Source organism: Ictidomys tridecemlineatus, chromosome 8, assembly GCF_052094955.1.
Source record: "Ictidomys tridecemlineatus isolate mIctTri1 chromosome 8, mIctTri1.hap1, whole genome shotgun sequence".
Taxonomy (NCBI): domain Eukaryota; kingdom Metazoa; phylum Chordata; class Mammalia; order Rodentia; family Sciuridae; genus Ictidomys; species Ictidomys tridecemlineatus.
The window spans coordinates 44,310,890-44,333,368 of NC_135484.1; the positions used below are offsets into that span (position 1 = coordinate 44,310,890).

Consider the following 22,479-nt stretch of genomic DNA (forward strand, 5'->3'; position numbering starts at 1 on the left):
ATGGAACCACCATTTGACCTAGCTATCCCACTCCTCGGTCTATACCCAAAGGACTTTAAAACAGCATACTATAGGGACACAGCCACATCAATGTTTATTGCAGCACAATTCAAAATAGCTAAACTGTGGAACCAATCTAGATGCCCTTCAGTATGTGAATAGATAAAGAAACTGTGGTATATATACACAATGGGGTATTACTCAGCATTAAAAGAGAATAAAATCATGGCATTTGCAAGTAAATGAATGGAGTTGGAGGATATAATAAGTGAATTAAGCCAATCCCCAAAAAACCAAATGCTGAACATTTTCTCTCATATAAGGAGGCTGATACATAATGGGGTTGGGGTCGGGGAGCATGGGAGGAATGGATGAACTCTGGATAAGGCAAAGGGGAGAGAGAGGAAGGGCGGGAGCATGGGGGAAAGATGGTGGAATGAGATGGACACCATTACCTTAAATATATATATATGAAGACACGATTTGTGTCAATCTACTTTGTGTGCAACCAGAGATATGAAAAATTGTGCTCTGTATGTGTAATATGAATTGAAATGCATCCTGCTGTCATATATAACAAATTAAAATTAAAAAAAGAATAGAAGACACAGAGAAAAACCCACACAGATATAATCATCTGACACTTGACAAAAGTGCCAAAAACAAACATTGGAGAAAGGAGAGACATTAAAAAGCAAATGGTGGAAGAAAAACTGGTTATCCATATGTAGAAGAATGAGACTAAATTTTTATCTCTCACCCTGCACAAAAGTCTCAAAATGGATCAAAGACCTAGATTAGGAATTAGACCAGAAAGTATGCAAGTCGTTGAAGAAAATGTGGGGTTGACACTCCAAAATACAGTTACAGGCAATTACTTTCTCAACAGGACCCCTAAAGCTCAGGAAATAATGCCAAGAATTAATAAACAGAATTGAATGACATTAAAAAGCTTCTTCATAGTACATTAAAAAATTAAAAATGTGAAAAAAACCCTCAGAGAATAGGAGAAAATATTTACTATCTACTCTTCTGACAGAGGATTAATAGCTAGAACATTTACAGAATGCCCAAAACACTAAAAAAAAAAAAAATCAATAATGGGGAGATGAACTAAACTGGGGGGAAAAAAGAAATACAAATAGCCAAAAAAGATAAAAAAAATTGTTCAACATTATCAGCAATTAGGGAAATGCAAATCCAAGCTTCACTGAATCTTATTCTAGTTAGAATGGCACTCATCAAGAATATAAACAATAATAAATGCTGAAAAGGAAGTGAAGAAAAGGAATAACTTTTACACTGTTGGTTAATTAGTCCAACCTCTACAGAAATCTGTATGTAGGTTCCTCAAAAGGCTATGAATGGAACTACCATATGATCCAGCTATATTATTCCTGGTTATCTATTCTAAAGTATTAATGTCAGCATACTGTACTGATACAGGCATACACACGCTCATTACAGCACAATGCACAATAGTCAGCAACCAGCTCAGGAGTCCATCAATAGATGAATGGATAAAGCAAATGTGGTGTATATATACACAGTGGAGTTTTATTCAGCCATAAAGAAAAATGAAATTATGTCAACGCAGAAAAAATGAATGGAACTTTAGAACATTATTTTAAGTGAAATAAGTCAAACTCAGAAATTCAAGAGTCATATATTTTCTCTCACATGCGAAAGCTAGAGAGAAAAAAAGGAAAAGAAAGGTGTGTGTGAGGGAGGAATATCATGAAAATTGAAGGGAGACGTGTAGAGTAGAGGAATGAGACTGGGAGGAGGACAAAGGGGAGGGAAAGGGGAAATACTGGGGAGTGATATTGGCCAAGTTATATTGATACATAGCGTGCATGTACAAGTAAGAAACAACAAATACCACCATTACATGCAACTATAATGAACCAATAAAAATATGGAAATAAAATAAAAGTTAAAAAAAGCCTAAAGCTGGAAATAAAACAAATGCCCTCAATGGATGAATAGGCTAACAAATACTGGTATATTTATATTACAGAATACTACTCAGCACTAAAAAGGAGCAAACTTTGATAAAGGCAACAATTTAGATAGACTTATGTTCAGTGAAAAAAGTCAATATCAAAAGGCTAAATATTTCAGAAGCGGAAGTGCTTGTCGGGGCCAGTTCTTGTAACGGTCTCTTCAACATCAAGCAGAAAATCAGTTGACGAGAAAGACAGTGAGCTCAATTTTCACACATCTCTGCCTTTTCCCAAGAACAGCAGTAAATGGCCAAACCCCAGAGGTAAAAGCCAACCGAGCCTTCATAGGCAGTGGCCAGAGGATTGAAACAGGGCTTGGGAGAGACAGTCAGGACCCACCCGTTGCATTGGTCACCCAGCAAAGGGAACCAACGGTCACCATTTGCATGGGATACCACCATGGTGAGAACTGACGTCACGGGCGGAGGAGATAACTTCATTGAAACCAGCCGCGACAGTGACTTCTTCCCTTCCCTTCTAATATCTTTCCTCCCAAGCATCAAATAAATTTATAAGAGTAAACAGTAACTCAGCAGTCAAACTTAAACTGAAAAGTTTTTTCTCAGCAAGAGAAACAATAAGAGAGGTAAATAGGGAGCCTACATCATGGGAACAAATTTTTACTCCTCACACTTCAGATAGAGCCCTAATATCCAGAATATACAAAGAACTCAAAAAATTAGACAAAAAGACAACAAATAACCCAGTCAACAAATGGGCCAAGGACCTGAACAGACACTTCTCAGAGGAGGACATACAATCAATCAACAAGTACATGAATAAATGCTCACCATCTCTAGCAGTCAGAGAAATGCAAATCAAAACCACCCTAAGATACCATCTCACTCCAGTAAGATTGGCAGCCACTATGAAGTCAAACAACAACAAGTGCTGGCGAGGATGTGGGTAAAAGGGTACTCTTGTACATTGCTGGTGGGACTGCAAACTGGTGCGGCCAAGTTGGAAAGCAGTATGGAGATTCCTGGGAAAGCTGGGAATGGAATCACCATTTGACCCAGCTATTGCCCTTCTCGGACTATTCCCTGAAGACCTTAAAAGAGCGTGCTACAGGGATACTGCCACATCGATGTTCATAGCAGCACAATTCACAATTGCTAGACTGTGGAACCAACCCAGATGCCCTTCAATAGATGAATGGATAAAAAAAAATGTGGCATTTATACACCATGGAGTATTACTCAGCACTAAAAAATGACAAAATCATGGAATTTGCAGGGAAATGGATGGCACTAGGGCAGATTATGCTTAGTGAAGCTAGCCAATCCCTAAAAAACAAATACCAAATGTCTTCTTTGATATAATGAGAGCAACTAAGAACAGAGCAGGGAGGAAGAGCAGGAAGAAAAGATTAACATTAAACAGAGACATGAGGTGGGAGGGAAAGGGAGAGAAAAGGGAAATTGCATGGAAATGGAGGGAGACCCTCATTGTTATACAAAATTATATATAAGAGGTTGTGAGGGGAATGGGAAAATAAACAAGGAGAGAAATGAATTACAGTAGATGGGGTAGAGAGAGAAGATGGGAGGGGAGGGGAGGGGGGTTAGTAGGCGATAGGAAAGGTAGCAGAATACAACAGGCACTAATATGGCATTATGTAAAAATGTGGATGTGTAACCGGTGTGATTCTGCAATCTGTATTTGGGATAAAAATGGGAGTTCATAACCCACTTGAATCTAATGTATGAAATATGATATGTCAAGAGCTTTGTAATGTTTTGAACAACCAATAAAAAAAAAAGAAAAAAAATAAAGGTCCATCAACAACTAATAAAAATATTTTTAAAAAAGGCTAAATATTGTATGATCCCATTTTGCACAGCTTGCTCCAGCTGACAAAATTCTATAGAGGGAGAACAGAATAGTGGTAGCCAAGAGACTGGGATGAAGGTGATTTCATAAGGTATAAGCACAGAGAGTTCCTTTGTTGTAAGCACGGAGCATCACCTTGGAAAAGACAGCATCTCACCACATTTTTTTTTTTTTTTTTTTTTTTTTTTGCAGAACTGGGGGTCAAACCCAGGGCCTTGTGCATATTAGGCAAGTGCTCTACCACTGAACCATATCCCTAGCCTGGATGTTCCTTTACTGTAATGGAACAGTTCAATATTCCATTCAAGTGGTGGTTACTTAAACCTATATATGGCTTCAAACTATGTAGAACTACACACACACACACACACACACACACACACACACACAAATGGAGATAAAAATGGATGAAAAACTGAAGAAGTTAATGATACTCTATCGATGTCAATATTCTGAATTTTATACCATACTAAAGTCATAGAAAATGTCACCAGTGGGTTTGAAAGGTTCAAAGGGCTCTACACATTTTTAAAATTTCCAGTAAGTCTACAATCATTTCAAAAATAGTTTCTTCTTCTCATGCTTCATGTATCAACTGTGACATTCACTAAGTTTAGTGAACACACTGAGCAACCCAGGAATAAAGGAGGCGTGGCTCTCCATGTCTCTTTGCTCTGTTTCAGAGCCCTGCTTTTGAGAGGATCAGAAAACAAGCCTACTTGGTCCTCTTCAACCACTAATGAAGACCTTCTTATTAAAAAAAAACAAAACAAAAAACAACTATGCTTGGGTCACATCCTATCCTAAACCTTCAGTGTTCTGTTACCTACAAAATCAAGTCATGCTCTTCATCCGAGTATTGAAAACCTTTCACAATGTGTTCTATAAAGTGGTTCAAACTCAACTTTTGGCTCTACCATCCTCTCTTCCTTTATGAGTGTCAATTTGTCCTCCACACCACAGCCAGAGTCATCTTTGAAAGTCAAATTGGTCACATGACCTTCTAGTTTACAACTTTCGGATGACTTTCCACTGCACCCAGCAAGATCTAAACCTTTGCGCTGGTCTCTGAGCCCTATGGGATTTGTCCCTTCTTTCCTCCTCTAGCCTATCTTGCACCACTCGTTTCTTCAGTCTCCTTGTTCAGTCACATGACCTTGGCCAGAGTCTCATCCTTGCGTGGTCCATCCCACCAAAAGGCTATCCCACCATGTTGTCCTCTTTGCTGGATCTCTTCTCTCCCAGTTGATCTTCTAGTTCTTTTTTAGCTTTCAGTTTCACTACTGGTTTTTAGAAAAATCTTCCCCAACCTTTTTAGTTTAAACCAGGTGTTTTGACAAACATTCCAATAAAGCTGTGTTGATTCCCTACAGAATGCTTACCGTTGATTATTATATATTCATCCCTTTCCCTTTTGACTGAAGCTCCATAAAAATACAGAGTGCATGTACTTTTGCTAACAAGCGTGTCCATCATCTAACACAATGCCTTGATCACAAAGTATTCAGTAATTATTTTTTAAGTGACTGTATGAATTGAATAGGAACAATTGTTCTTCAAACATAGTCCTTGGGTTTTTTCCTCAATCTTCAGTCCTGCCATTGATTTCATGTGCAAGGTTAAATCCACATTTTATCCTCTCCACATTTTATCCAATCTCACAGACCCATCTAAACGGGCACTTTCTTGACTTTGCAAATAACCATCATCTTTGCCTCCTTTGAAAAATCATAGTACTTGGACATCTGTTCCTTTGCTTTATTTGGTGTTACTATCATTTAAATTATACTTCTTTTCCTCCTTTACCAGTCTGGAAGGCAAGGCTGATTCATTTCTATTTACATCACCGCAGTAACTAGTGCATTTCTAAATGCACTAAATTTAGAGGCTCCTAGAATATATATGCAGGTATAGATATAAATGTATTTTGCTTATTGAGTAACATGAGTTAATGTAATCAACTGATATTTATAGAAATAAGGGATGATCATTATGGGTCCTTGTTAGTTTCACCAATTTACAAGAAGTAAACAGAATTAAATTATTATACAGCAGTACCTCCATGGTTCCCAGAGCAAATGCCCTCTGTCCTGACCATTTATTATCAGGTTAAATATTTATTTATTATAAGTGGAAAAATGGTTCTATAATTGTTAGATTCAACTTGCCTTTTTACTTTCTCTTTTTCCTTGGTCAGGAGTTACAATGAAGAACCAATTCTATATCTTTAGAATTTTAGTTTTTCTGTTTTACTACAGAATTAAAATAAACTTTTTTTTTTCTAGAATGAGATATTCAACCGGGTGTTTTAAAGCTAATTTAAGAAAGGTAGCACGTTGAGCCAGGTGTGATGATGTACACCTGTAATTGCAGCTACTTAGGAGGCTGAGGCTGGAAGATTGTAAGTCGGAGGCCAGTCTGGGCAGATACTGGAAAATACTGTCTGGGAGATACTGTCTCAAAAGTAAAAGATAAAAACGAAAAGGACTGGGGATGCCGCTAGTAGTAGAGCACAAATGGAGCATACACAAGGCCCTAAAATCAATCCCCAGCACACATGAGCACGTGTGTGAGCCACAGACAGGCACATGCAAAAGGAAGAAAGGCATTAGGATTAGTGATAGTAGACAATGTGAATTGAGCTAAATACTTGAGGTTCAAGGAACCTATGCCAGAAATAATTTGTCACAGTTCCCACACATAGAAAAACTTGAAAATAAATTTTGGTGAAAACCATAAAACTTAAGAGACCAAAAATTGGTTGGGATTTTTCAATAGAGAACAAAAAAAGAAAAAGAAGAAAGAAAGGAGATAAAGGAAAAAAGATATCAAATATATTTCTAAATTGGGAAATTACCCCTCATTTTCCCCTAGGTCCATTTCTAATTTTTGATTCTAGGCTAATGGGCCAAGTTCCACAATAAAGCTAAATTCCACTCTTCTTGTATATCTATGCCTGCATATATATATTCTAGGAGCCTCTAAATTTAGGTAGAGGACTGATGGGAATTTTTGTGCCCCAAAATGCTAGAAATCAATGCAATTTAATTAACCTCTTACACATTTATAATCTAGTATGTGCTGGGTTTTCTACTGGGTACTAGAGACTCAGAGGTGAACAAGAAATTATACTTGTTGTGAAAGAGCTCACGGTTTGTGGAGCAGATGGAAATATGCAAGCATCATTCTTAGGCAAGGGGCTAGAAATAGATCTCAAAAACAAAACCTCATGAGAGCACAGAAAAGATAGAAACTTCTTCTTATTGTGGGGCTTTTGGAAGTGAGGTGGGAGTTAATCTGGATGTGGGGACACTGTGGTTGGTCTTCTTGCATCTATCCACCTCACTCTTTCCTCAGTTGGTGACAGAGAGGTGACTGGCTGGAGTCATGGTTTGGATATGAGGTGTCCCCTAAAAACTGTGTTAATGCAGGAATGTCAAGAGGTAAAATGATTGGATTGTAAGAGCTGTAATGTAATCAGTCCATCCTAGTTTGAATGGACTGGGTGATAACTGCAGGCAGGTGGGGCATGGCTGGAGGAAGTGGGTGAGGGGTGCATGCCCCGGGAAGGGTTCATCTTCTCTGTGACCTCTTCCTGGCTTCCCTCTCTGCTTCCCTGAGCTATGAGGTAAGCAGTGTTCCTCCATCACGCCTTTCCACCACAATGTTCTGCCTCCTTGGGCCCACGGCAATGGAGTTAGCCAACCACGGACTTAACATCTGAAATTTAAATAAATTGTTCCACCACCAAGTCGCTCTTTGTCAGGTGTTTTGGTCACAGAGATGAAAAGCTATTGATCCCATTCTGACTCTGGGACTGGGATTTTTTTCTACAGAAAATTTTAGTAGGACTCCTATTAGGAAATATTTGTCTCAGTTAATAAGAGAAATCTCATCCTGTATTGGTTTCAGGGAATCCAGGTTTAAGTCAATTATCTCACAGAAATATCCTGGCCATTAGTGTGGTCCAATCAGAGCACAGCTCTGGATTTATATTTATTGGTTGTAGGCAAACACATTATTTCTCTCTCTGTGGTCATGAAGGAAGAAGCAGACAGCCCCAATTTATGCTGGCAGTTGTCTAATGGCCATGAAAAGATCCTGTTTTAGGACAAAGCCAGAGAAAGGGAAAGAAGAGGGGAAGGTGGAAAGAAACGGAGCATCTGGTGACATCATTAAAACATCTGATCAACTGCCCTGAAGAATGCCCTTTCTTCACATGTTCCAGTTAGAAGAATCAATATATTTTCTTATTTTTAAAGATACTTTCGATTGGGTTTTTCTTTTATTTATGAGAAAGCATCCTGAATGGTACACAGGGCCCTGAAATGAATAGGATTTCAATAGGTAGGACATGGAGGAGAGAGGGATATTCCAAGTAACAGAAAAAACTTGATCACAGATTTTAGTATGTGTGTGACCCAAGGTGTTTATAGAGCATCTGTAGTGGGAGGTAGCCTATTCTTATATCTTGTTTCTAACTGAAGAATAAGACAAAGGAAAGGAGACGTAGGAAAAGAAATCCAAAAACTCTTTTTTCTAGTGGCAACTTTAGATGGCTAATTTTACTAGATAACTGATGTTGATACATATCAATATTTTTGTCTCCATGATTTTTTTTCAGTACATCTAACATTGAAAACACAAAATGTTTTTAAAATTAAATGTGTGGTAACTTTACCAATGATTGAAAACCCATTTCATTTATATACAATATGTAAATTGTTATTATGACTATGACATATCTAAAAATGACATATATTTTTCCATTTTAAAGCTTTATTATATGGAGACATAAATATGGGACACCATAACTACTACTGTTAAAGAAGAGGTATGAGCCTAATTATTCTCCCTTTGAAATCTGCAACTACATTATGCATGTGTTTTCTTAGAATTCAGTGAGATCTAAAAGAGAAAAAAAAATCAAATATAGATAGAGCATTCCTATGATGAGGTTAACCATATTTATATTTGATGTATTTATGTCTAAATGCAAATTTATGCATGATGCTGTACTAGGAAGAATTATAAATTATTCTATAAAAACATGATCCTTGATTTCAAGATGTTTAAAAAAATCATACCAAAAGCATTGTTGGCATACAGGGAAGAGAGAATGTGAACATGTCCAAACGTTTTATAACCAAAGGAAATATTTTATATATATATACACATATATGTATGTGCGTGTGTGTGTGCGTGTGTGTGTATTTATATATATATTTATTTATTTTAATTTGGCTTTTTAGGACTTTCTTTCCTATAGGGGAAAAGATGAAAAAGAAAAAAGTAGAAATAAGAAACTCAACTTCAGTTGAGTAGGACCTTTAAAATTCAAGAAAAACAAGATTCCAGAGAGAGAGAGAGAGAGAGAGAGAGAGAGAGAGAGAGAGAGAGATATTGAGATTGATTGATTTCACACAAAGATAGGGAGGGGAAAAAAGAACAAATAAGGGCAGTGCCAAATGCCAGAATGCAGTATTTCTGGGCCCTCACAGTGCATCTGGATATTATGACCTCTTACCTTCCGATATTAGTCCAAAAGCTGCAAAATGTTAAGGACTAAATTGAGGGGGAAGGTCAGGTTTTCCTTACCAGTTAGTTCACTTCTTGCTTCAGTGTGCATCTTCACTAGAAACTCATCCCACAAGTGCTCTCAGAATACAAATTGCATAAAGAAATGGTCCTGGAAAAAATGTCACCGTAACTATTTGTTTTTCAAACCATCTGCTATGGTTTGAATGTCTGTATCCTCCAAAACTCATTTATTTGCCATTGAAGGAATATTAAGAGGCAAGGCATTTAAGAGGTGATTAGGCCATGGGCGCTACACCCTGTGGGTGGGATTGGTTTGCCCCCTCATACTCTCTCTTGCTCTTCTACTTTCCACCAAGGGATGATGCAGATGAAGGCCTTCATAAGATACTGGATACTTGATACTGAATTTCCCAGCCTCCAGAACTGCAAGCCAATGAGTTTTTGTTCATTATAAATTATATAGTTTCAAATATTTTGATATAGCAACAAAACCAAACTGAGTCATCATCTTTGAAGTTCATTTGGAAATCAGATGGTGGGAAAGTTAAGTTTTAGCTTCCATAACTGTGGGTCAATAGGTTTCTGTTTATTATAAATTACTGGATAATTTATAATAAATTTATAATAAATTTTGTGATAGCAGCAAAAATGGAGTAAGACATCCTCTTTGAAGCTCACTTATAAATCAGATGGTAGGAAAGTGAAATCAAGATTACTTCTCATCCAATCTATATGATCTAAATTTATTCAGGTGCTTTTTTGCTTATTTGTTTATCTATATTTTGTTGTTCCTAGGCTATTAATAGGATGGCAAAAATTCTGTTGAAGTATTAAATCTAAGCCAAATCTAATATGTGAATATGTTTTATGTTTTTCCTGGAGTTTTTGGAATTGCTGTGAGATTCATAATATTGTTATACAAAGAAAAACCAAAGATTGAAACAAGTATTGAAACAAGATTGAAACTTATCATTTACAATGTAATAAGGAATATAAATGTCTAAAAATTGTGAAAAACTAGGTTCAATTTGCATTCATGTGTGTGTGTGTGTGTGTGTATGAGAAAGGGAAAGAAAGAGAGGAAGAGAGGAAGGGAGAAAGGCAAAGAAACACAGTAACTATCTTCATGCCATTTTAGGAATTTTATCCTTATCCCTTTAGGAAAAATCATGTCCTTTCAGATTACAAATTCTACATACTGAAACAAGCTAAAAGAAAAGATTATTAAGCAGCTTGATTATTTAATCAGAGTCTATTAACATTCTAAAAAGTTAGGTTGTGATAAAAATAGACTTATTTTTATACTTACTAATAATTTTCCTGCTGACACAAGATTACTTGGCAGCATTCAAAGCCACAAATTATTTTCCTACGTTGCCAACGATTATTGTGATGATTCAGAACAAAGAGGAACAGTTCTTGATACTTGAATTAAGAAAAAATTAATGACACATGAATGAAGCTCAAGTTAATTTCTATACAACCAATCCCCCTTCTATTGGAAAATGTATAGGAGAGTATTCCGATTTCCAAGATATTAAACTGAATGTAAACTATAAGGGGAAATTGAGAAAAGAAGAGCCACTGGTACCTGGATGCTGGTCAGGGTCGTGTACTGGTAAGCCTTGACCACCAGGTAATTGGCTTCCAGGTCTATCAGTCCCAGGATCATATACTTCCACCATCTTCGTCGTAAAATCGCCAGGAGGTTTTCTTCACCTGTGTTAGAAAGGGAGATAAAAATGGGTTAGGTTCTTGACACATAGTAAACTGTGTATTTAGAGTGCTAAAATATTGTAGCATTATATATTTTTCCCATAAACTTACCAAATATTTAAACAAAAGAATCAATGTATCAAAGACGCACATCCATTTACTTAGCAAACGGAAGATTTTGGCTCTTTAAATTAGTTTCTATGTTAGAGTAAGATTAGGCAGGTTATTATATCACCATGCAAAAACTTTTCCAGTGAAGATATGAAGGATTATATCACATTAAAATAAAAGGAAAATTATACCAGAGAGACTGCATAAACATACAAATTCCAAATCATTGTAAATTACAAGATTTTGGTAAAATACAAATGAAAAGAATGCAGCCTAATGGTAAAAGAGCTTGTTATATGGCAACAGGTCTAGAGTAAAACTCTGAGATGCCATCCTGAGTGTTTCTTCAGCTTTGAACATTTGCACTCTAATGATGTATGGAAGATGGGGAGAGAGAGGGAGTTGCCTTACTCATATCTGTATACACAGCACCCAACATACTGGCCTATAGTGAGGGTTGGTGAAGTATTTTGAAATGATTGAGTAAAGGAATTGAAAAAGTATTAAGTGCTATCTATCTGAATCCGTCAAGATGAGTTCTGGAATGAGTCACTCTTCTCATGGCCTTGCACTTTGCACTCTCAAGGTCATTTCTTTACAGCCATCTTGTTTTGTCCATGCCCTTGAACTGCACTTCTGTCCCCCTTACTTGCCTAAACATTCATAACCATCACATACATCAGGCTTTATTTTGTAAATCAGTGATTCTCAACCCAAAAGCATAGTAACTTCATCTGGGAAGATTTTTTAAAAATCCTAATGCCTCAGAAATTCAATTAATTTTGAGTGGTGGCTGATGATCATTCTGGAATTTACAGATGGTTGATGTCCAATGGCCATTCTTAAAGTGACTTGGGCTAGAAATTCCAAAGAAATAACCAAGTAGTGGAAACCCTTGAAGCTAAAGAAACAACCTACCATTTGGCCCTAAATATGCTTTCTCTCGACTCTGGGCCTTTCCGGGTGTTATTTCCTTTACTTGGACTATTGCTCTTGCACATATTCCCAAGATTTCCTTAATAATTTTACTACCATAGTCTGGGTTGGGATTCCCTGCTCTGTGCCCCATTAATACCCTTTGTTGATCACACGTATAGAATTTATCTCTTATAATTACTTCTTTTCTTTTCTTTCTTATGCATTAGGTTATTAACAATTTGAAAAGAACAGCGTCATCTTGGTCCCTACTTTATTTCCAGGACCCAACAGTGCATGAAGAGTAGTCAATAAATAATATAGAATGTATGAATAACTTTCATGTTTAACAACTTCAGCGATGTTAAATTACATTAAAATTGAGGTACTTAACATTTGTGTTCCATCCAATGAAACTGTTTGCTAGTTAAAATGTAGACAACATCTGACTAAATTAATTTGGTGAATATTTTACACATAACACATTGTATATAGGACATAAAATGGCCAGTGGCATATTCAACCTCTAAAGTCACAAGTCATTGTTCCAGTTAATTTATACAATAACAGAGAATTGTCTAATTCACGGCACAACAGACACATCTCAATACACAACACTGAAAAAAATGGATTACAGTGGTACTGTTTGTTCACCAATCAATTACATATCCAAAGAATAATTCATCACATGGATTCAATGGAATAATTAGTTGCCTTGCTAATATGCTTTTAAAAAAAAAGCTACAAAGCAGAATATCACATGCTTCCATATTGTTTCATTTGAAGTCCAGAAACATGCAATGCACTTGCTTAGCAGAATTAGCAAGGAAGGTGAGTGCTTTTAAAAAAAATTGTTTTAACAAAAAATGCAACCCTTTTAAAAGGACTTCTTGGTAGCTGGGTGGAGTGGCATACACCTGTAATCCCATCTACTCAGGAAGGTGACACAGTAGTAGATCACAGGTTCAAAACCAGCCCTGGCAACTTGGTGAGATACTGCCTCAAAATAAAAAATAAAAATAAAAAGGTCCAAGGATGTAGCTCAGTGGTAGAGTGCTGCTGTATTCAATCAATAGTACCCCAACACACACACACACACACACACACACACACGTACAGGGACTGATTGAAGATTTATTTAACAGACTCCCATTAACACTGATGTACAACAGATCATTAAAACTCTTTCTAGAATACTGAAAATGCATTCCATAGAGTCCCCGTAGAGTCCCGAGCTAAAAATCCTCTCCAAACATCAAAAAATAGGGCCATCCATAGGAAACACCAGCACTACTGGTGATATGCTAATGTTTTGAAATCCTCAGCCTTTTATTATTAGAGAAAGTAATAAAATTCATGAGTGGAAACTTCAGTTATGATTTGACATTTTAAATGCATTATTTATTATTTTTATTAGAAACGATTCAATGTAAATAAGAAGAATGGAGATTAAAGTAATAGTTTACCCTCCACTTTGATTCAATAAATGGTAACATCTTGTAGTGTTTTAGTTTTTTTTTAATTTTAGAAAGAAAATATTGCAGATGAAATTGACCACACATACCCTGCCAGATTCCATTTCAGTCTTTACTCCTCAAATCACCATCTTGATATTGTAGTGCATCCGTTATGTTCCTGCTTTTGTGACATATTTTGTACATACGTATGTATCCAAAGTAACATATAACTTCCTCTGGTGTGTTTAAAAATTTTACGTGAAAGTTTCCTGTACATATTATGTATTTTTCAAGGTTTCTTTGTACCTGAAATTGTTCTAGAAATATGTCCCTGTTATTTCGTGTAGCGTTAATTAATTTATTTTAAATGATTATACCATAATATATCCCATCTTTCACTGATAGAGAAAAATTATGGAAAATTTAGATTTCTATTATAAATAATATTGATCATGTGATTCATATCTAACTTTATCAAGCATCAACAGGATGATTCATCAAATATGTTTTTAATACTTTTAACAGATACTATGGCAGGCATCAATGTTATATGCTTTACAAATACTAATTTACCCAATCCTCCTAATATGCCCATATGGTAGGTATTGTTATCATGCCTATTTGCAGAGGACCAGAGTAAGGCCTAGAGGAACAAAGCAACCCACACAAACTCACCTAGATGAAGCAGGAGTTGACAATCTGGCACCAGGCTTCATATTCATTAATGTTGAACTGTGTTTTGCTTCATTCATTTGTAGTCATAGCACTGTCCTCACAAGTCAAGCATATCTCATTAAAGGATCTTTCATGATCTCTATGTCCAACTCACTTGCAGGATGCCCCAGTACCAACTCCATGAAATGCCCATCATACCAGAACCTATAATTCATGGTGCCCTGGTGATACCAGTGCCCACCATGCAACTGTGTGTCTTCTTCTCCTGAACCAGTATGAGGATTAGGATGTGTCCCAATACTATTGGTTCAGTATTTGATTTCTCTGCCTGATCTAAGAGTGTGACAGAATTTCCCTTGTGAAATGTGAAATAAGGCTTTAAATCAATTTAATGGCTCAAAAGTCTCATTAAAAGAGTGACTGTTATGTGTTATACTACTTGCGACAGCCTCAAGTATAATTAGAATGGTCACATTCTGGGTATGGCAAGGGTAGCAATGGTTAAAAAGCGCTGAGTGAAGAAGTTTTTGCACAATGGTTGAAATATGGTCCACATGACTGGAAAATAAAAAAGCCTTGATTCATAGCATTCCTATTCATAAGCATCCCCTAACCCCCAAATGTGGTACTTCAGGACAACACCCTAGGTGTATTTATCTAAAAGAAAAAGAAACTGCATTATGGCACACACAATCACAGAGAATCAAAAGGCTGAAGAAGGAGGATTACACATTTGAGGCTAGGCTCAACAACAGCACGATCTTGTCTTAAAGTTGAAACAGACCCTAGTTTGACCATGGGCTGCCTTTTGCTCTGTGGTACTGAGTAACTGGGTTAATGACTCTGAACCTCTAATCCCTCACTGTAAAATGGGGATTATAACAACTGGTTGTTAACAACTGGTTGTTAAACTAAAGGTAACATGAGTAATGGAAACATCTAATGCAAAGCATGTGCACAAGGCATCACAGTGATTGGTAGAGTCCTAAAATCCTTAACTCCTTAGGATAGGTCATTTCATGTTTCATCTCAGTGGGCCATAGGTACTCAGATTCAACATTGTTTCTAGATGCATCTGTGAGAGAATTTCCAGATGAGACTAGTATTTCAATTGGTGGACTTAGTAAAGTGGATGGCCCTCTCTTGTGTGGACAGGCATGGTCCAAGCTATTGAGGGCTTGAATACAACAAAAGGCAGAGGAATAAAGGATTAATTCCCACCTAGCTGCCTGCCTGGGCTGGATCATCTCATCTCATCTCCTCTTGCCCCTCTGGGCTAGGATTTGTACCATCAACTCCTCTGGTTCTTAGGCCTTTGGACTCAAACTAAAAAATACACCACCAGCTTTCCTGGGTCTCTAACTTACAGAGGGCTGACCATGGGTTTCCTGGGCCTCCATAATCATATGATACAATCCTCATAATAAGTCCACCTACCTACCTCTCTATCTACTCTGTTGACTTTGTTTCCCTCTATATTCCTAATATAATACTTGGCTAGATCCTCACCACATGCTGGTCTACCATGTATGATAGATATTGCATGGCAGAAGCTCAGGCAAATTAATTCTGATTCCAGAGTAGGGTATTGGCCACACATCTCTCTCTGTTTCTCACCCTGGTAAGTTGTGCTAAATCACATTTGAGCCGGCCTGTGATATCCGTCCAGACTATAGGCAGGTTGAGGGCTTTGTCCTCGACATCTCTCCACTGAGCCAGACTCTTGTCTTAAACCTCTGGATCTTACCACAAGATCTGCACGTGGAGGACTTCAAAATGCCATCTCTGCTCCCAGAGACCCACACTAGAACTGGCTTTGTTGCCTCCAACCTTGGTCCTACCAGGGCCTCCTACCATACATGCTGCACATGATGGGCAAGATGCAAAAGAGGAAATCATACAGAAAAGCTGAAAAGAAGCCAGGGGGAGAAGAGACCTGACCTCCTACTAATACTTTAAGTCCCAGTTGAAATGTTGGCTTCATGTAAAGCCTTCCAAAATTCTCTGCCACCATTTCCCAGTCTCCCTTAGCACTATCCCCGCTCCCTGCAGTGTTCTATATTGCCTAGCATAGTGATTTAGACAAACTAATTATACAATATAGGCTTGTTATTAAGGTAAGATAACTGAATAAGACATTTAAAATCTGCTCAATCATCTGGTTGTTTTCAAGAAATGCCTAAGATGAATTTGGAAAAATACCTAAAAGAGACTACAATGAATCATAGTTGTATAGAGTTCTAAAATAATTTTATCTCCTTCAAACTTATATTTTTGGTGCTGATAATTAAAATAAAATATCCTAGCTCTAATTATGAATTCAATCTTTTGCTTCTTCTGAGGCAAATATTTCAGCATATGTAACAATTTTTTTTTAATATGAACTGAATCACTTAAACTGAGAAACTTTTTTCCTGGATTTCTGTCAGCTGTTCTTTTATGAAGCTCAAATGCATGATTTTAGGTAGCACATTTATATCCTACACACTTTTAAAATGTCTAAAATTCCTGTGGTCCTGATGTATCCTAGGAGAGAAAATACATATACTTACATTTTCTTCTTTATATTAATATGAAAATGAATAGTACATTTGTTCAGATATTATCACAAAATCAGAACAAACAGCTTCTCATGATATCTAAATTTTCATATACAAAAACTGCATTGGACAAGGGTGTTGGACACAAACTTTGTTGTCCAACACCCTTGCATATATATATGAAGTATCAGGTAGTATCAGGATTGTTCCCTAAACATTACAATAACTTTTCCTCAAGCACAGCTAATTTTTTTCACTCTCCTGCTCAAACACTTGAGTGCATACAAAGTGTATCCCAGGAAAACAGATCCTAGAATCCTCCAGGCCTGGGTTCAAAGTAAAACAATCTCTCTCTCTCTCTCTCTCTCTCTCTCTCTCTCTCTCTCTCTCTCTCTCTCTCTCACACACACACACACACACACACACACACACACACACACACAACTAATTTCCTTTCCCAGGTGATTTGTTTCTTATCTAGAAAGAGTCGACATTCTGCACTTTATCTTTAAAATTCGTATCGTTATGAAGATATCACTTACAACAAGAAATACTGCTCACTAGATAGATCGGCTGAGGATTGGGGGTAGATGCTCTGATTTTAAATTATCTAAAGCAATCAGAATGAAACTATGCATTAGTATAAACCTCTCTACTTTCCTGGGGTGAGCCTGCTGAGAGGAAAATGTATTTGTCCTTTTTAATGACAAGACTATTTTCCTTTTCTTCATCCCATTTTGTGAAAAGTGACCCTATTTGCCTTCTGGAACTCTCCTGTAATTGGCTCTGATGCCTCCCGACATTAGCAGATGAATCTGTCAGTTTTGTGGATTTTGTTTTGAACAAAGAGCTATGTAGCAGCTAATGACATGCGATGTAAGGGGAAGAGGCCAAAGCAGGCTTGCCTCAGGACACCTGCCACTTGCTGAGTATATTCAAAAGACAGTGTGACAGAAGGTGCCAGCCTGAACTCTTGAGGGCTGACCTTGGGCTTTGACATGAGAGAATCTGTCATGGTGGACACACAGGTTAGACCCAACATGGGGAATTAGCAGGATAGAGTGTCGACTGGCCAGATGCCTGGTAAAGCAGAAAGCAGGCTGGCCTGTTTTCCCAGGGACCCTCCCATCTCAAATGCCAAGTAGAGATCCACCAAGGCCACTTCTGTTCACTGTCATCTATTTTCCATTGAACACCATTTGTCAGCTACTGGGCCAGTGGCACCCTACATTTGTTCTCTCATTTAGCTGGCACCCTAAACTCTAGGTTAAAAGCATGGAGCCAGAGAGACCTGTGTGAAAACACAGACTGACACTGCCTGTGTCACCTCAGTAAAGTTTATTCTTTTATAGAATGAGGCACTTACTTGAATATGTAGCTGTAAAGATCGAGTGAAAAAAAGGTACATACTTGGTAAATGATAGCTTTGTTATTAAGAGCCTTGTGAGGAAGGTATTTTTCAGATCATGAAATTGGATTTAGAAGAAGTTAAGTAATTTTTCCAAGGTTTTCTGTTTTATTATTATGAAGAATTCACTACTATAAAAGTGGTGCTTTTTATTTACAGGGTATATTTAATAAAACAAATCAGAAATATTTTTGTTTACATCTTTCAGAAATTAAATTCAGAAGAAATAAATTATTTTGTGAGCAATGCAATAATAGGGTGCAAAACTTCTAGAGTATGTATATGTATACATACAAACACACACATATATACATATATGTATTTGTTTTGAATAAAGAGCTATGTAGCAGCTAAGTGTGTATGTATATGTGTGTGAGAGTGTGTATAAAACTTTCACCTGAAAATACTGAAAAAATCATTTATAGCATTTAAAATTTTCCATAATATCAACCTAGTGGTAGTAAGCACCATAGCATCCAGATTATCATCTTAAAATACATTTCCCACTAAAATATATTTTTTATTAAAAGAAACAAGAGTCTTTGAAGAAACAGTCCATTGCAAATTTGGGTGAGGAAATGTTAGGCCTGGAATATCTTGTCATACAAAAGAGGAATCCAAGTGCTCAAAGACTACAAGGGTAATAGTAGTTGTCATCAAAAGGACTCAGTGACCAACATGAAGAAGTTTTCAGATGAAAATAACAGAAATGCATGAAATATGTTTAAATTCATGAGTACATAATGAATTTTAAAATAGTAGCAACCACAACAATTACTTGGACAAACATTTAAAAATGAAACAAAACAACAACAAAACCAAAAACACTGGTCACCATTGGAAGATGTTGGTAAGCCAAGTCATTGTTTTGAAAATTGGTAAATAAGAGAGAAGAACCAGGTACTCCCCCGAGAATTCAATATGAACTATCCTACTAAGTAAATAAATAATAAATGAGAGTGCCTTTTCCCCCATATCCTCGACAAAAGTTGTTGTTTGTATTTTTGATAGCTGCCATTCTGACTGGAGTAAAATCTTAAAGTAGTTTTGATTTGCATTTCTCTAATTGCTAGAGATGTTGAACATTTTTTTCTATGTTTGTTGATTGATTGTATATCCTCTTCTGAGAAGTGTCTGTTCAGCTCCTTGGCCCATTTATTGATTGGGTTATTTGTTTGTTTGTTTGTTTTAATTATTGCTCTATAGGAGTCTTATTAAGGAAGTTGGGGCCTAATCTGACATGATGGATATTTGGGACTACTTTTCTTCCATTAGGCAAAAGGTCTCTGGTTTAATTCTTAGGTCCTTGATCCACTTTGCGTTGAGTTTTGTGCATGGTGAGAGACAGAGGTTTAATTTCATTTTGTTAAATGTGAATTTCCAGTTTTCTCAGCACCATTTGTTTAAGAGGCTATCTTTTCTCCAATGTACGTTTTTGGTGCCTTTGTCTAATATAAGATAACTCTAGTATGTGGGTTCGTCTCTGTGTCCTCTGTTCTGTGTACCATTGGTTTTCAGGTCTATTTTGGTGACAATACCATGCTGTTTTTGTTACTATTGCACCACAGTATAGTTTAAAGTCTGGAACAGTAATGCCACCAGCTTCATCTCACTCCAGTCAGAATGCAAATATCAAAAATACAAACAAAAATAAGTATTGGTGCGGATGTGGGGGAAAAGGCACATTCATACATTGCTGATGGGACTCCAAATTGGTGCAGCCAATCTGGAAAGCAGTATAGAGATTCCTTGGAATACTTGGAATGGAACCACCATTTGATCCAGCTATCCCACTCCTCAGTTTATACTCAAAGGACTTAAAAATAGCATATTACAGGGACACCACCATATCAATGTTTATAGCAGCACAATTCACAATAGCTAAATTGTGGAACCAACCCAAATGCCCTTCAGTAAACAAATGGATATGGAAGCTTTGGTATACATACACAATGGAACATTACTCAGCATTAAAAGAGAATAAAATCACGGCATTTGAGGTAAATTGATGGAGTCGGAGAATATAATGCTAAGTGAGTAAGCCAATCCCAAAAAACCAAAGACCAGATGTTTTCTTTGACATGAGGATGCTGACTCCTAATGGCGATGGTAGCTGGGAGCATGGGAGGAATGGAGGAACTTTAGATAGGGCAAAAGGGAGGAATTGGAAGGGAGGGGGCAAGGGAATAGGAATGATGGTGGAATGAGTTAGACATCATTACCCTAAGTACATATATGAAGACACAAATGGTGTTAAAATACTTTGTGTACTACCAATGACTTGAAAAATTGTGCTCTATATGTGTAATATGAAATGAATTGCATTCTGCCATCATGTACAACAAATTAGAATAAATAAATAATTTCATAAAGAAAAAAGTTAATCAGTAAATTCTAGAACTTTTAATCTTACTATAAGAATCCAAATTAATCTTGTGAAGGAAGAATTAAGATTAGTTAGAAAATGGTTAATTATGTAGGAAATGTACAAGATTTGTAAATAAACAGATTAAAATTGTCAAAGAAATTAAAAAACAGGTGAGAGATTTGTCTTTATGGTAGTATTCTAGCTAAGAAATGAATAAAAATGACAAAATTAGGATGTCATCATTTTATACCTCCTAACAAATTAGTGGATATAATCCTTGAAGGTTGTACTGTTAGCATTATCAAAAGAAAACTAGCACTCCTTTATGTGCTTTCTAATAGAAGAACAAGATACCACCTCTATATACACATAAATTTGATCAAGTCAGTACCAATTTAGGAAATAGAGGGGTCAGAGGAACATCTAAAAATCTACTAGAAAAACTCAATCAGCAAAAACCCAGATTGTGGGATGTGCCATAACTTGGCTACTCAAAGTATAGTCTGTTGAATGTCAGCAACAGCATTGACTGAGATAGATTGACAGCTTGTTGGAAATGCAGAATCCCAGGCCCACTCAGACTTACTGACCTGGAATCTGCATTTTATCAAGTCCTTAATGGGCTTGTGTGCATGACCATTTGAGAAGTACTGCTCATAATGTGAAATGATGATTTCTTCAACAAAAATTTATAAAAATAAAAGAGCATTCTATGGATTTAAATAACTGAAGAAAAATATCAGCCACTTGCAATGTGCAGAATTTATTTGAATGCTAACCTAGCCTGTATGTGTGTGTATGTATGCATACATATACACACACACACACATATATATACATACATATACACACACACATGATGATTAGAAGTTTGAACACTGACAGACATTTGAAATTCATGTTATTTTTAAATGTGATCATGGTATTGTGTTATCTTTTAATTCTTCGAGAAATAGATATTGAAATCATTACAGATGAAATGATATAATGTCTGAGACTGAATTCAATGCCACAGAAAGGAGTAAGTGGTGAGTCTATAGAATGATCAAGCTTGACCACCAGGTGAAATTTGTTGAAGATAAAATATTACCACTTAGGTGTTCATTATGCTACTTTATTTCTATTGGAAATTTTTCATAATGAGAAAGTAATACAAAAACAAACTTCATGGTGAAGGGAGGCCTTGGCAGAAGGCCTCCCTTCTGCACTGGCAGCACTGGCAGAAACATGAGTATCAATAGTGTCTGTCAGTAGACATCACTCCTCTTACTGTGTCCTTGAATCATGGGAAGTATTATACTCTTCAGCAACTAGAGAATTAAATTTGAATTCTATGACGTCCATATCCTCATTTCAGTATAGGAAGTCAAGAGGAATACTTGGCAACTCTTTGGGCAGAGGCTTGACAAATCCTCAATGGCTAAAAGTCTCTTGTTCATTTCCCCAAATTCTGGATTTGTGGAGGTGCCTGTCCTTGTAGCTCATTTACAGAAAAAGCCTGTTCATGTTTGAACCACAAAAGTCCTCGTAGGAATCTTCAGTTGGTTTAGTGCAGTGTCTGTATCAACTACTAAAGCCTCACAAAGCTACCAGTGGAGACATCATACTCTCAAAGGTTGACACTGCTCTCTTCAGTAAAAAAAGATGCTATAAAGATAGAGCCAGCTGAGCACAGAAACATCTAACACAATGATTAAAGATGGTACAAAAAGGGTTAGGGATGTAGTCCAGTGGTAGAGTGCTTGTCTAGAATGACTGAGGCCCTGGGTTCAATTTTTTATACCAAAAAAAAAAAAAGGTATGAAATAGTCAGGTGCTAAGGCACAGGTCTGTAATTCCAGCTGCTTGGGATGCTAAGGCAGGAGGATCACAAGTTTAAGGCCAGTCTTGGCAACTTGGCGAGATTCGA

At 36.8% G+C, this 22,479-nt stretch overlaps 1 protein-coding gene across 1 annotated transcript in view; it reads right to left on the reverse strand.

The window, feature by feature from the left end:
- Positions 1–22,479, reverse strand: part of Slc35f1 (solute carrier family 35 member F1) — a 387,998-nt gene that overhangs the window by 75,334 nt on the left and 290,185 nt on the right. The window contains exon 3 of the mRNA XM_078019331.1: positions 10,972–11,099. Coding sequence (XP_077875457.1) covers positions 10,972–11,099 — 128 coding nt within the window. The remainder of the gene's footprint in view (positions 1–10,971; positions 11,100–22,479) is intronic.